The 16119-nt window shown below is 40.4% G+C and overlaps 1 protein-coding gene across 4 annotated transcripts in view; it reads right to left on the reverse strand.

The window, feature by feature from the left end:
- KHDRBS3 (KH RNA binding domain containing, signal transduction associated 3) overlaps positions 1–16119 on the reverse strand; it is a 182933-nt gene that overhangs the window by 128720 nt on the left and 38094 nt on the right. For 3 of the 4 annotated variants that reach the window (XM_057532293.1, XM_057532292.1, XM_057532291.1), the window contains exon 2: positions 737–855. In XM_057532293.1, the coding sequence (XP_057388276.1) occupies positions 737–855 (119 nt within the window). Of the gene's footprint in view, positions 1–736; positions 856–5560; positions 5623–16119 lie in introns of those variants that run through there. The other variant, XM_057532294.1, reaches the window with a different exon arrangement.

The raw sequence follows: 16119 nt of genomic DNA on the forward strand, positions 1-16119 counted from the left end.
TTACTAAAAATAAATGAAAACGTATGGTCACTAAATGTACGAAAAGGTTCCCAGCAATTTAATTATAATAACCCCAAACTGAAAACTGCCCAGGCAAATGGATAAATACATTGTGGTATTTTCAGGTACTGGATTATTGTTCTGCAATCAAAAGAAATTAGCTACTAATATATACAACAGTATGCATAAATGATGTACAGGGACACTCAGAAGAAAGAAAAAAGAAAAGCAGAGTAAAAAGAAGATCAATTTAGGCCAAATCTGAGATGATCAAGATTTTAGAATTAGACTTTAAAGCACCTATTGTAACTGTGCCAAATGTCATAAAATAACACTTGCAGTGAATAAAAAACTTTTTTCTAGAATAATTAGGGAATATTTTAAGCATTTATGTGCCAAACCCTATGCCAAGCATTTAACATGGATAATCTTATTTCTTATCAATCCAGCCTTATCTTACAAATGAAGAAATTGCAGCAGGAAGAAGTTGAACAGGCTGTCCAAAGTCCAAAATATAACTCAGAAGAATAAATTTTAGGGCTCCGCAACTCACACCAAAGTCAAACAGAAAGGACAGAATCACCAAATAAGGTTTCACCTGACTGTAAAAGTATGTGTGTTGGGGTGTCGTGCTAAGGGAGAACACCTCAAGAACACACCAAACAGAATGTAAACTGAGCATGCGCTCCCTTGTGATAAGGTCTGACACACCTGCAGTGCAGGCTCACGGTCTTACCTTAGGGAACTGTTTTACAGGAATCAACACTTTCTGTCCCAGCTTCATGTTCTTATTAATCACCACATCAATGTACTTTTCTTCGTCCTTGCCTTCTCCTTTGTGAAACTTTTCTATTTCTGTGGAAGAAAAACAGATAACTGTGAAGTGTCTGACTTAGAATTCCAGAGGCTGAGGGTTCTCCTTAGCTCTGTGGTGGCAAGAAACCAAATACAGAATATGGACTTCAGATGGCTACAGTTTTTTCAAGTAATGACATATGTCCCATTGTATCGATGATTCTCCACCAGTACAGCGGGAAAACGCACATACCAGGGCGCTACAATGTGAAATCTCAATCGCCCAAGCTAATGGAAGGGAACAAACACAAACATAAAAATAGATTCTTTGGGGCCTTTTGGAATCCTAGGAAAAGGCTGATCAAATGGCAAAGAAAAGCCAGAAACTATTCTCAGTTCACCGTTACCAAGCACTGACATCCCTATTTATCAAACCCCGCCTGGCTCTCCAAGGCGTTTCCCATCAAGAATGGGTTCTCTAAGATGGCATTAAAAGCCCTAGACAACCTTCTGTCAGTCGACCTCCCCAACAAATCCTCCCTCCTCACAAGTGACAAGCCCAATTATAAGCTCGTGGCTTTGTTAATGCTCTTTTCTCTTCTTGTGATGTCATTCTGATGATTTCAATTTCACACATCTCCTTCGAGATTCAACCACATTAAATACTACTTTTTATGTGTTACCGTCCCTTTCCTCGACTGGGCAGCAGCAGCAGTGGGAAAATCAGTCCCTCCCACCACGATACTCACAAAGCACTTCATGCACAATTCTACTATCATTTCTAGCTTAGCTCTGCAGCTTCCGACCAAAGCTTCTAAAAATAAAGATAATTACTAAGTCTCCAAATGAGCTGATCATTTTGTTTGCTTTCTTGTATTATCCTAAGTTTTGATCCTGTAAAACTGATCATTCTATATAGAATCTGCATGGGAACAATATACACTGAAACAGAAGTATGTGAAATGTAAACATTTACATAGATAATTCTTATTATTGTTGCGGGAAAAAATTCTTCAAGGGTACTTTTAATTTTGACATTTTTCTATAAAAATAAAATATACATATGGTGAAAAGTTAAAACAGTATCATAGAATATAAAAGTAAAAGAAAGTTTCTCCTATACCCATACTCCAGAGGTAATAATACAGAATGTTATATACTCTTTCAGAAGTTTTCCATGAATAAATTAGCACACGGGCATGCACATATACAATGTGTTTGAAAATTGTAGAACTAATGGTGGATATGAGCTAAATTAGCTTTGTTTTCCTCAGTAAAAAGCAATAAGTCACATGTCACCTGCTCCACTGACTTCAGCTTTAATGAGTAGAAGAAAATAAATTCTACATTTTATTTTTATTTACCCATTTATGCTATAATTGGGAATACCTTTAGCGAGTTAGAAGACAACAAAATTAGGTACACTGAAACTTCCTAGAAAAAAGAATTTTTAATGTTATGTATACATTTGTCAAAATAGATTTAACTACCTATTTTCTTTTGAAATAACAAAGCATTTTTATAATTTTGAGAACTTAGATGCATAATTTAATATTTAATTCCCTAATCGGCATTCAAAATGTTATTCCTTGCATCAGTGACGTTTAACATTTGAAGTAACATGTTAAATCATAAAGGTAAGATTAAAAAATTATGAAAAAATTATATATTTTACCATATATTACATTAAAGTTTGAGATATGCCTATGATTTTAAAGAAGAAAGTAAAATTTAAAAGAAAAAATATATAAAATACCTAATTTCCTCTCCAGTCAACTTTGCAAATCTTATATTGCTAAAATACCTAGCTGTTACATTAAGTAAGCTTTGAAATATGTTGAAATATAATATTTCACTGTTTAAGATTTATTTAAGAAAAAAGTTTAAAGCCTGATGTCATGTTAAAGCATGTAGGTTTGCATGTACTGGACCTAACACACCACAGAGCAATGGAAAGAGCCCCATCCCTGTCACTGGCATCAAATAGATCTGGTTTTCAGCACAGCTCAGGCCCCTGTGACCTCCTGTGATAACATTCAAAACTGCTCAAAACTTGTTTTTTTAGGCGTTGTTCAATCAACAATTGTGCATTTTCTTCTTGACTGAAGATAATAAGTAGGTTGATGTTTTTATGAAGTCCAATAAAGTAAAATGCAAAATAACAGGAAGTGCACAAGATGATTTAATGAAATCTTGAAACTGTCCCTAACTGGGAGTTTCATATTCTAAAACTCAGGCTACTACCTCTCCGGTCTTCCTTAGGGAAGGGAAGGCACTGGACACCTACCAAGGTGGATTTAACCTTTTAGTAAATTGGAGCATATGAAGGCCAACCATAGAAAATCCAGCCAGATGTTCAAGGTGGAACACATAGGGGATTTGACTTTCACTAATCCCTAGATTACATTTGTTACATACAGTTTAATGTATCAATGCCATCTCCCAGCACAGAAATAATAAGCAAATGTGTGATTAGGTTTTAGATGATGGAGGGGATTAAAATGCTATGTTTTCAAACCATGGACACCAAATTTCTGTCAACCTGGAAATCTAGTGTCAGTTATGTCTTTTTTGGCTTTTGTTTTTCCATTTCTTTTTGTTTCTGTCTTGGTCCCGTACAGAGCCTCCCTAAGCAATGGCCACTTACATTATAGCCTACCAAATATACTAAAATCCACTAATCCTCTAAAACACAGCAAAATAATCTTTGAATTTAAATAAGTTAAATTTCCAATATAAAAAAACTTAGTAAATTTTCATTAAAACTGCTTAAATTCTCTCGCAGAATCAAGCACATCTAAACTGACATTTTCCTTTGTCCCAGCAACTCCATTTCTACAAATTTACCCTACAAATATACTTGGATAGATTATAAAATATTATATACAAAGTTATCCATTTAAAGCACTGTCTTTAATAGCAAAACATTGGAAATCATCTAAATGTCTATAATTAAGAACCTGGTTACTAAGCTAGGGCACAGCCATACAACGAAATCACATACAGATACTTTACAACATCAGGAAACTCTTCATGTTCTGATAGGAAAAGGTCTCCACCAAATAACTGTTTAGTACACGTACGCACATACACAGTGTAAAACAGTGTAAGAATATATGTTCATATTCACTTGTATATGCACAGAAAATAGCTCACTTCTTCTATATAAGAAACGAGTAACAGTGATTAATTGTCAAGGGGGAAATGCAGTGGATAAGAAACAGGAATAGGAGACTTTCGCGGTATCTCTCTTTTACCTTGTTCTAAAATTTTGAATTATGTGAATATTTTACTCTTCAAATTTTAAATCTTTAAACACTTTGGCAGAATTTTTTTTTAATATTGAAACAGAATAAAATAAGAATGTATACAGAGATTGCCATGTTTATATTTTGCATCTTGGCTGAAAATCCAGAGCTTGACTCTCTCATGATCATTCATTTAAATTCTTCATTAAAATATTCTTTCACTGAAACTGTGATAAGGAATTTACCTGGACTGCCTATCCCACTTGAAGCAACAGGTGTGTTTCTGGAAACTACATGCACAATATTTTATTTTGACAATCCAGTAATACTTCCAATGCAATGGGGTTCACATAGTGAGGGAGAGAGGAACAGGTATCTATCCAAAAAACAATGACTGCGGTCTGATACACTGGAGAAACTGTACTGGGTGCTGGGAAGAAAATACACAGAATCTGTGGCATGTAAACAGATGAATTTAATATAATGTACACAGTGTTGCAGAAAAGGGACTAACAGCTTTGGAACTTGGAAAATTATTCAAAAAGCTAGCAAATGCGTGCTAAGTTCTTAAAGGATGAGGAACAGAGTTTGCCAGGCAAAGAGCCGATGAGTTCTTCAGTGAAGTAAAGTAGCCCTGGGTAACACCAGTTCACATTCCCTCATCTGACCAGTTAGACTGTACAGTTGATACATGGAGTTTTACTTTTTTTTCCCCCCCTTTTCTCCTTTAACAGTACAAAATAGAATAAATCACACAAGTAATCATGACGAGCTCCTGCCACTGCAGAGCCAGTCAGTGAATAAGCTGAGACATGGACTCCATTTCCTCACCCCACATCCTGGGTTCCTGCAGAAAGAACCAGGGTGAGAAGTGGGGGTAGTTCTCTGCGGCCAACACAGAGGAGAAACGAGGACAAAAGCGTGAAAAGGCAGGCCAGGTTCTTAATATCAACACTGATATACTAAGGGTTCAGTAACAACAGGGAGATACTGAAAGCTGTCAGCTAAGGAGTGACGTGATGAGCGCCTTCCTCAAGGAAAGGGGGGCCTGAGCAGAAATGGGAAGCACGAAATGTGGAGAGAGAGCACAGAGGACATCACAGCTGGATGATGCGACAATCTGTCCCATGAACAACCCATGAGGGATGGAACTAGAGGGCTTATTTCTATTTGGACAGAAAGCCATCAGAGAGGCAAACCCTTCGTACTCAGAGGAGGCATCAAGCCCCCACCCAGGACACCCGGCTAGAGCAAACACACAGGCGTGCCCTACACGCCTCTCCCCTCCCTTGCCCTCTACCCCTAGTGCCCAGCTTTTCACGGCTTCTAAAGCACCAGCTCACTGAGGTTCAGGCTTCTGCGCTTGCTCCCCAAGACTGGAACACTTCTGGGGACTTTCCCCCAAATAACAGCCTCCTCTTTGGTGCCTCTGCCTAAATTCCACTTCCTAGAAAGACTGTCTTTGAATTCCCAGACTAGTTACCCAAAACCACGCAGCATTCTAGCATGATACTCACCACAGGTGTTAACTTCCTACTAAATGTCCGTCTTCTCCAACAGACTGTCAGTCCCCTCCCCACCCTTAACTCCTTTCGTGGTCTTAACAAAGCTGGGAAGCAGGAAGGGCAAGGAAAGGAAAAGAGAGACTGTATGGAGAGGGCAGCCTGGCAGGGGTTGCAACTTCCCCAGAGGAAGCAGCCAGCCTGTGCTAACCTAACCGGGAGGAAGCCGAAGAGAACACACACTGGGATCTCGCTTCCTCCTGCAGACCTGCTGCTGGTGGCTCCACGGGGGAGGGGCAACCCAAGCAGAAGCCAGAGGGTGACAGTGTCTGCGGATGCAGTCCTCAGGCACCCACATCAGCCCCGCGCACAGAGCGGAGGAGGGGGAAAGAGGACCTGGTGAGGCAGAAAGCAGCAATCCAGCCCCACAGCTTTGGTAACTAAGGAAGCTTTAAACAGTGCCTGATGCCTCCTATACACACAAAACGTTCCTTTTGTGCTTACACCACATATAATATTACGCAGCGAAATACTGAAAAGTAACGAAAATCATTTTAGAGATCACTTATTACGACAGTACTAACTAAATAATAATTATTATGACTTTGCTGACAATGATTCACCAGGTTAAGGGCTGCATGTTTGACTTAAGGTCCCTCTTTATTCTAATGAACTTATGATCTGTCACCTTCATTTTACAGAATAAGACCCCGCGGATTCAAATGGGTTCGAAGCTTGCCAAAGGTTAGACAGTTCCTAAGTACCAAGGCAGGATTCACACTAAGATTCAGCTAACATTAAAGCCTGTTTCATTAGCTGTTTAAAAACTATGTAATAAAAATTCACGAAAGGTTCAGAGAAGTATAAATAATACAAATCAGCCTGCACAATTAAGTACTAGGGCAGACAGTAATATGGTCAAAAGCCGCCCCCCGCCCTTTCCCAAGGACCTTAACTATGTGTGAACTTACTAAAGGAGAGGGGTTAGCCTGGATCTATAATGAAACAAGAAGTCCACATAAGCAGAATGATAATACCTACATGCTCAACATTCAGAGAGCTATTTCAAAATAATACAAGAGCCTAGTTGGAGGATTTAAAATGATCTTAAAATATATATAGTGTTCACAGCCATTGTAAATTCTGTTTGACAGATTACTAAAATGTTATTGTGCCTTCTGGTCAGAAAAGATATTCCTTAACCTCCAACATGACAAATGTTTTCATAAAGGAATTATTTTATTTAAGCAATCCAAACCTAACAGAACACCTATTAGATTCAAACCAGAGTTGAGTGCACTAAAATCTGCCCAGACTAGACTGATTCACACAGCTCATGATCTTGCAAATAATCTTCCATAAACAGAAATAAACGGCACAGCAGAATAGAGATGTATATCACTATCTAATAAGAATAAGCTTATCATAAAATACACAAAAATATACCATCCAGGGAGCAAAAAACAGTCAATACTTTAAATATTAAAATGCTTGGAAGTAAACCTCTTTTTATGAAGACAGTGCTAACAGTTGTATGCAAAGTATCCTTAAATATATACACAATGCATAAGATTAAAACATACACACAAGGAAATGACAGTCAAATTCCTCCAGGGAGGAAGAAAGATTGATAAGGAGGGAGGGAGGAAGGAATTACAGCTGACCCTCGAACAAGGAGGGGTCGAGGGCTCTGATCCTCCCCACAGTCCAAACTCAGCATATAACTTATACTTGGCCCTCCGTATCCACAGTTCCTCTGTATCCATGGCTCCGCACCTGCGGAGAAAACCATTATTTTCTATTTTCAAAAAATCTGCGTAAAAGTGGACCTGCACAGTCCAAACCCATGTTGTTCAACAGTGAACTGTAATTCTACCCATCATGGCTAATTAACAAAAATATAACAATAATACTGGCAGCTGGAATTTATTTACTAACTATTGTCCAGGTATTTAATCCTTGTAACCATGCAGCAGAGTAGATGTAATCTTCATTTTACAGAAAGGAAACAGCTGCTTACAGAATCCAGTGATTTAGCTAAGATCCCAGAGCAGACCCGGATCTAGGATTCCAACCCCAGTGTATCTGATTCCTAAAGCCATGCTCCCCTCCAGTTTCTTAGTATCACTGTAGTAAAGGGATCTTGATTTTGAGTGAGAAAAAATTCTTTGGATTATTACTTAGTTTTGGGGGAAACTAACCAAGTTATTACAAGTATCAAAAGAAATGATGTTTATCAAAGTGCTTTGAAAACTATAACACATAATGCAAATACAGGTTATTCTTGTTTACTTAATACAAAGCCTAAATTGTGATGACTGATTTACATGTATCTCACTGTAGAACGGATTTCAAGAAGAATTTGTGAAAGCAATATGATTCTACAAATTCAAATCCAGGTAACTAAAAAATTCTGAGCACTACTCAGAATTATTATAACAAATTTTATCAAATTATTTTTAAGAGAAAAAAAATGCTTCCAGTGTACTGGCCCCTTTTCATCCCCTTAAATATATGCAGTCAGTCATTCACCAAACAAAAGGCATCATGTCAGAAAAAAGAAAAATACAAAGATAAGACATGTTGATCATTCAATGCCGCAGTGAAATGTAAATTTATCATCTAAACAAGGGGAAAGACTCAAAGACCTTCAGAAATGAGGAGGTTACTGGATTTTGGTACTGAAGTCTAACAATTTTCAAAGTAAACTTCTGATTGCAAAGGGTTTTTATAATTTTAAAACCATAAACACCAAGGAATGTAAATCAGAGGTGAGATGTTCCTTAAAATTGGTAGAAGGAATCTAACAAGTTGAACAATTACAATATTCTAGACACTACCCTGGAGGCTTTGCATACACGAAGTCCACACAACTTCTCAGAGTGCTGGGACAGGAATTATCATCCCCTTTTCTCCTATATACCTAATAAGTGGCAGAGCTAAAGTTTGACTGCAGGATTGTCTGACTCTCAAAAGGTTTGCGTCTCCTTCAAAATACAACTGGCTTCTGTGAAATAAAATTCATATTTTATGGCAAGAAAAGAAAACTTTAAACATAAAAATTTTTCTCTGCCCTTTGGCCTCTTCTCTCCCCTCTACTATGCATTGTGTAACTGCATTATGCATCAACCAAACCTCCCCACTGGCAGAAATACCTGCTCAACCATAAGGAGCAACATTCTAGAATCAACAAGACAACTCCTTAAAAGATAACCTTCCTTCTTAATCTTGTAAGGGGTCACATTGACCCATGGCTCACTACCTGCTTTGTAAGCTTAGATCTAGATTGTGTAAACTGTCAATAATACATCATTTAAAATACAGCTCTCTGTCTCAAAAACGTATATAACTGTGCTTTGGTTTATATACGTGACCTCTGGAGCCTGAACCGGCAGAACAGTTCCCAGAACTTGCTGAGAGGTTGTTCCTGGGTTATAACCCTCAATTTGGCTTAAATAAAATTTCAGATTGACTGATTAATCTTTGTCGACACTTCAAAACAAAACAAAACCTCTGAGCCAACAGGTAACATAACAGATTAAATTCCACCTCCAATATATGAACAGAATTTTATAGGAATAGTCAGTCAACTGCATTCATTGAATGCCCGCTGTTTACTGAGAAACATAACAGGAGCAACAGAGGAAGACAAAAACATAATAAAAGTACAACAGTGCAAACTAATTTCCAGGATGCTTCTAGGCACAACAAACGATCAGGGCTCAGGGTCCCCCAGCTTTACCAGTCCTAATGGCTAACACTGGCAAATTTCTCTCTTGACTCACTTTCATCTGGTAGTAAGGAAAGTTCTGAAATAAGTATTTATTGAAACTGGTTGCAAAGAAATGTCTCAGCTTCTACTTAAATCACCCAAAAAAGGCAGAAAGATGAACCTAGACAACGGAGAAAGAAGAAGCTAGGAGTTCTTGCCAACACAAACTGACCAATCCCTTGGCTATTCCAAAGGATTCAGGATTATTCTTTTTTTTTTTTTAACTTATTTATTTTATTTATTTATTTTTGGCTGCATTGTGTCTTCATTGCTGCACGCGGGTTTCCTCTAGTTGCGGCGAGCGGGGGCTACTCTTCGTTGCGGTGCGTGGGCCTCTCACTGCGGTGGCTTCTCTTGTTGCGGAGCACGGGTTCTAGGTGCGCGGGCTTCAGTAGTTGTGGCTCGTGGGCTCTAGAGCGCAGGCTCAGTAGTTGTGGCGCACGGGCTTAGTTGCTCCGCGGCATGTGGGATCTTCCCAGGCCAGGGCTCGAACCCGTGTCCCCTGCGTTGGCAGGCGGATTCTTAACTACTGCGTCACCAGGGAAGCCCAGGATTATTCTTAATGTATCCCAATGCATTTGTCAAATGAAGATTCGATAAACCCACAGACTAAATGAAGACAACAATACATCAGGTTAATTTAAGTCAATAATGACTTAAGTCAGTAACTACTGGGAGGAGGAATGGGATTAACTACTAAAGACAAAAAAAGGAAAATCTACTGTTTAGTTTTACCTGCCTAAGGGTTAAACCACATTTCTCACTTTTAATTGCAAACATCATTAAGTATACTGCAAAAGACCAGCTATCTTAAACAATTATCAGGCTCCAGAGGTCACCAATTAGAACCCTGCAAGGATTTGAATTAAAAAAAGGTTTTATGATTAGGTGAAGTAATGATCCAAGAAAGAGATTAGTTCTGTTCAGACTGCACTCATTATAAAACCCATTTCCTTTGTGTGAAGATTCAATGTCTTTCTCATTTATCCCGCTGGCATTATCACACTCTGAGGGAGAAATATGACTGTACTAATGATATTCTATAACAACCATATAATACAAGCATTTTGCTCTCTGTTACTTTAATATCTAATAAGATTACCAATGAATATTTTCTATTGGTTAGATATACAATAATACAAACTCTATGGATGTGACAGACTGTTCAAAATAAATTCAAAGTAGGATACGATCATGCTTTGGCTCTACATTTTTAGGTCGGTTTCAGAATCATAGCCAGTCCCTATTTATGCAGCAAAGAGTTAGAATAATTGGGGGAAAATAATCCTTAAGACATTAAATCATATTTTTTCATATAATGATTACTTACAGGTTCACCTTTATAAAAATAATTCTAAAAATAAATAGCATGATCAAGGATTGCAACCAGATCCCCAAGAACACTGACTCTGATGCTGTTTAAAAGGCATATTGACGAAATCATGAGAGATATGCTAGAATAATAAACATCACTAAAAAAAAATGCAGCTTAATATGAGTACAAAACATACAAGATGCCTAGAATATTATATTTCCCTCACAACTCAATGTTCTTCTAAGCTACCTAAAAACTGCCAAACAAGCATAAAACACTTTTTAAAAACAAAATACAATTACAGCAGAAACATATTTTGTCACTTAGATTTAATCATCATAGAAAGTTAAAACACTGATAAACAATCCAGCTGTACACCCTATTTAATAGTCACAGCCTCTGAGGACAGGATATATCTCTACACAGATACATACAAGTATTGAAAATGAGGACACCTTCCCACATCAATTTAAAGCCAGGATGTGTTATCCGTACTAGGTCATTCTCCAGTCACATTTCATATTTTCCTTCTCCTTATGAGTCAGATGCTATCTCTCCACGGTGGACATTCCCACTGGGGGTTTTCTTAAAGGGATTTGTCAAGTTACGTATAGATCTTCACATTCTAGACCAAGCTGTACATTAAAATCATCTAGGGTCTTACAGAAAAATAACTACACTGAGGCCAGTAAACAGCATTCTTCTGTTTTCATTTTGTCCTTCAACCATGAAGTATCTGGTTAAGCAATCATGCACTCTAGTGGGTTCCACTTGTCAAATCTACTGACAACTGGGCCATCTATTTTAAGGCTGAAAATACAGATAACTTTTAACTTCACAGAACTGCACCGCATGGCCTATCCAGGTAAATGCGACACAACCAAAGGATAAATACAGAGCATTACTTTGGCTAAAACTAACAACTAGCATGTTAGGTTAATGTCTGACTGTCCTCTATTCTCTTTTCTTAAACATAGAGGTGGGATAATTTATTGATCTATTCTATGAATGAGTAACAAACTAAGATGAGAACACAGAGACTAATAACATGGACAGGAATCCGGAGAAGTGTTCCCCTAGACTTTCAAGAATCTACCAATTTTCACAGCAACAATGGTTACTGGCTCACCAAATGGTCCCCATACATAATCAGATATACAGTACATGTAAAGTATCACTATTTCATTGGGGAAGGGGGATGAGAGGAGGAGGATGATTAGAGAAAAAAAAGAAGTCTAAAAGGCTCTATAAGGGAGGAAATAATGGAAAAAAATTGAAAAGTACTATCTAAAAAAACCAACTGAAATGCTTATCCTAAAGGATAAATGATTCAAGAGAGAATCATTAACTTATATACAATTATTTCTGCATGTCATACAAAAGAGAGATTAGATTTGGTCGGTTAAGAAGGCCAGTGGCATAGAATTAAAACTAAAAGGCAGAGATAGAGAAAGGAGCTACCACTCATTTTAGAGATGAAGATTCAAAAAACAGCATTTTCTGAAGAGGGAACTTGCTATCCTGAAGAGATTTTAAGTTCATCTATAGAGGCCTGACCAGCACAGGCTGGACCCACTTGGCAGGAATGTTCTAGAGAGGATTCAAACGCCTGATGGCAAGCTGAACTTGAAGGTTCCTCTCGACCCTGAGATTTACACACGTCCCTGTCATCTGTCTCACTGACTAGCTCTTATACACATAACACTGTGTTATTAATCACCACATGCCCAGTACCTGGTTCTGCATCATTAATGTAACATGCATTCAAAAAATATTTGTTGAGTGAGTGAGAATGAATGATGATATTCTTCATGGAAAGGCCCAGTAAGACTTGATGAACTTTTAAGAACACCCAAGGTTCGAATTAAGCAAAATGGGAGTCATCTATCTATCTTTCATTTCCATAAGCAAACCATCTATGCCAGTTACTAACCTATCATCTCTCAGCTCCATACACACCATCGGGAAGGCTGGGCAGGGAATCTGCAAGCCCCGTTTCTCTGCTGCCAGGGCTTCCCGATAGCTTCTGCATCTGGGGTGTTGGAGGAGGGGGGCAGGGGTACCATCCCTTCTGTTCTGCTCCAGTTCCTGGCAGCATACAGAACAGGGCTTCCAAATCCTGGCAGTGACTGATTTTCACATTTCCCCCACATTCTCTGCACCTCGTCAGTAAGCCAGGACCCTCTCCTCAGAGGCCCGAGTCCCAGCCCTCTGAGCTCCCTTTACAAGCTCCTGAGTAACCAGACTCAACGGGCCTTGGTACCAGCTCCACAGAACACTTCCTCCTATGTGTCTTCTCTTTGCGTCTCCAGCCCTGATGGTGCTGGCTCGTGGCAGAGCCTGTGTTACTATTTCTGTTACTTCAGTATTCCTCATTTGCTTTTTCAGTCATCTAGCACCTCCCTAACCAATCCTTTATATTAAATCTCCTTTGTTAAAATGCCTGCTGTGATTCCTGTTTACCTGACTAGACGCTGACGGACACACCACCTTGGTAAGTTCCTGGAAGCACAGTGGAAGTCCCTGGAATCCACAGGCTGCACATCTCAGTTCTATGTGCCAGGCGCCACGCTGGGCCCCCATCAGCCACAAACCAGGCAGGCAGTGAAGTGGTGAGGAGGACACAGGGGTCGGGGGGCACAGCCCCAGTTTGACCACAGGAGAGTCTCTGGCAAGTCACTAGCTTCGTTGAGCCCTCCTTTCTTCGTGTGTAAAAATGGGGGGAAACCCAGGTTTATGTGACCTATCCCCAACTCTGGGGGCTGGAAGTCACTAATCTAATGGCATCAGCACCTTCTAATTTGATGCTTCTCGTTCAGTATTACTTGGAAACCTAAATAAACATTTCAGACCAGTGATTCATGAATGGTAAGAAGGCCTTCCTGGGCAGTATCTCTTTCACCTGCTGAGAGTGCTTCCTCGCTTGCTTCCTGGGTCTCAACCACATCTTGGAGAGCTGAGAACAGGGGGTAACTCAACTACTGCGGGAGCGGTGTGCTTGTTATCCCCCACTCCACCTCCAGCATATACCATGATGATCACCATCAGAGTTTGGGAAAACGGCACCTACATAATGACATTAGCATAGACGGTCTCTATTCAGTGTAACCGTAATGAATATCCTGGAGGCTGAATTAGCTGAGCTACATCTCTGATTTCCCTTGTGAAAAGCACAGGAAGACAATGTAATCGGGGACTATGCAACTGCAGGTGATGTTTACCTTGAGAAGCAGACCTATCAGCATCCTAATTTGAGACGCATAGAGTAAATTTCCATGAATATATAACCATTCAATACATTATTCAGAGGGAAAGTGTTTATCATCTTCAAAACATTTGCTATTCCAAGAACTAATTAAGTTTACAAACTAATTAAGTCTGGTATTGTGAATGCCAGAAGGCAGGAGATGTACATATCATATTGTTAATTATGCCTCTGACAAAGAAACTGTATTACAGGTACTACATACAAATGCTACAACCAGCCAAGTCCTTTAAATTCCATGATCTCAAGCTTGGGAACAAATGAAGCCAAAACATGAGCATAAAATGAATGTAAAATTAAGCTGCTTAGAGGAAAGTTCAAAAATAGCCCTAAGTGAATGCTTAATCGAGTTATTCTGTCACCTGTTTTTGCTCACGGCACTCCCAGAGCAGCCCATTAACCCACAGCCTGCAGACAAGCACGACTGTCTAGCTTTTGACACCTGCATTGAGAGTGTATAAATTAATAATAATATGGAAAGAAGAGCTTAATTTAGTGAGACTTGAAGTAATAAAAACATGGGTTCAAATCACAGACCAGCACTTACTTACACTATGACACTGGGAAAAAATAAGCGAGTCAGCGGGCTCTCAGGCCCCTGGACTATCAATTAGGGATACTGCGACCTACGTCTGGAGTTGCGGGGATTAATGATACACCTCAAGGGCCCTGCCTCGACGCCACACACAACAAATTCTCGCCTCCTGCACACTCCAGATTTCTGTATATTAATTCAAGCACAGGCATATATGAAGAGTATGCTAATACAAATTTAGTGAAAATTTAACTATTAATATAATTAAAGCAAAGATCGTCAGAAGAAATCACAGTCACAGTCATCCAGATCCTCTTGTAGTGAGAAATCTGGTCAGTCGTGGTCGTGCCACCCCTGGGCAGGGTCTGGGCACCAACGGTCAAATCAGGAGCTCTCTGAACACGAGGTCGGAGGGCCTTAACTCCTCTGTCCTAACTCACTCCTTGCTTAGGATTCACTTGGGTGAGTTGCTTATCCTCTCTCTGAAACTCAGTTTCACTGCCTGTCAAATGAGGACTCCCTATTACCTCACATAGTTGAGGTGGAAATTGAGACCACGGGGGAAAAACCATTCACAACCGGAAAGAGCTACGCAAATATCAGTGGGACCACAGCAAGGGCCCCGAGGCGAGTCCTGTGTGGGAGGGAGGGTCCCTCTAAGTGGGATAAGAAAGCAAGCTGCAGGGCCATTGGTCCTTACAGGGAAGCTTTCCAACTGCAGTTAACAGAGGGCTGGCAGGTTAGACCTTCCCTTTGCCCTTCAGGGCTCGGCCGGCTCAGGGCTCTGTAGGAAAAGCAGATCTGCTCCCTCCGCAGAGCAGTGAGGGCGGTGTGCTGGGTAAAGGACACTTTCTCTGCAACAGCTCACAGAACCGTGCAATTGCACAAGGTGTGCAGAAAGCTGTGCTCCTGGGATGACTCTGACACAGGACGCCGGTCTGCCATGTGACTCCCAGGCTAGGAGCACGGCACACAGTCATTCCACGTGTGCGCAGGGGCCACGCAGACGGGAGTCAGAGCCACCTGCACCAGTGCCATCCTGGGGAACCTCTACCTCTGTGAGGGTGGAAACGGCACCCGTGCAGCCCGACAGCGGTCTCTGCCACGCGTGGCTGCCGAGCACCCGAGGTGCAGCCTGTGTGGCTGGAGAACTGAACGTTTACTTTTGTTTCATTTTAATGAGTGAATGAATTAAAATTTAAAGGTAAACAGCCCCAAGTGGCTAGAAGCCACCACAGCACAGATCTAGAATCCAGCTAAGCACCAGAAAGGACGTGAAAAGGCCTGTGGCGGCAGAAGAGGTGCCACGAAGCTCGGACACTTCTTGGTCATTCAACAACCAGCCCCTGAGTGCGGACAACGTGCCAACCACGCTCCCTAGCGAACACCTGCCGGCCGTGAGCAGCAGCTGGTGGAGCACGCACGGACTCGAGCCAGGCCGCCGGGGCTCAGGAAACGCCGGGTACGCTACTGTGTGCTACAGTGACACTGGCCCCACTCTCAAGAAACACATACTCTAGGAAAGACTACACATGGCTACTCACAACGTGAAGTTTACATTTTAAGTACAAATGAAGTATTACAAAATTTAAAGGACACAGTAAACACGTCCAGGTCAGCAGATCAAGGGGAACTTCCGGACAGGCGGTACCTCAGCTGGGCCTGAATGAACGGGCCTGGCTCCGTG

Source organism: Balaenoptera acutorostrata, chromosome 17 (genome assembly GCF_949987535.1).
Source record: "Balaenoptera acutorostrata chromosome 17, mBalAcu1.1, whole genome shotgun sequence".
Taxonomy (NCBI): domain Eukaryota; kingdom Metazoa; phylum Chordata; class Mammalia; order Artiodactyla; family Balaenopteridae; genus Balaenoptera; species Balaenoptera acutorostrata.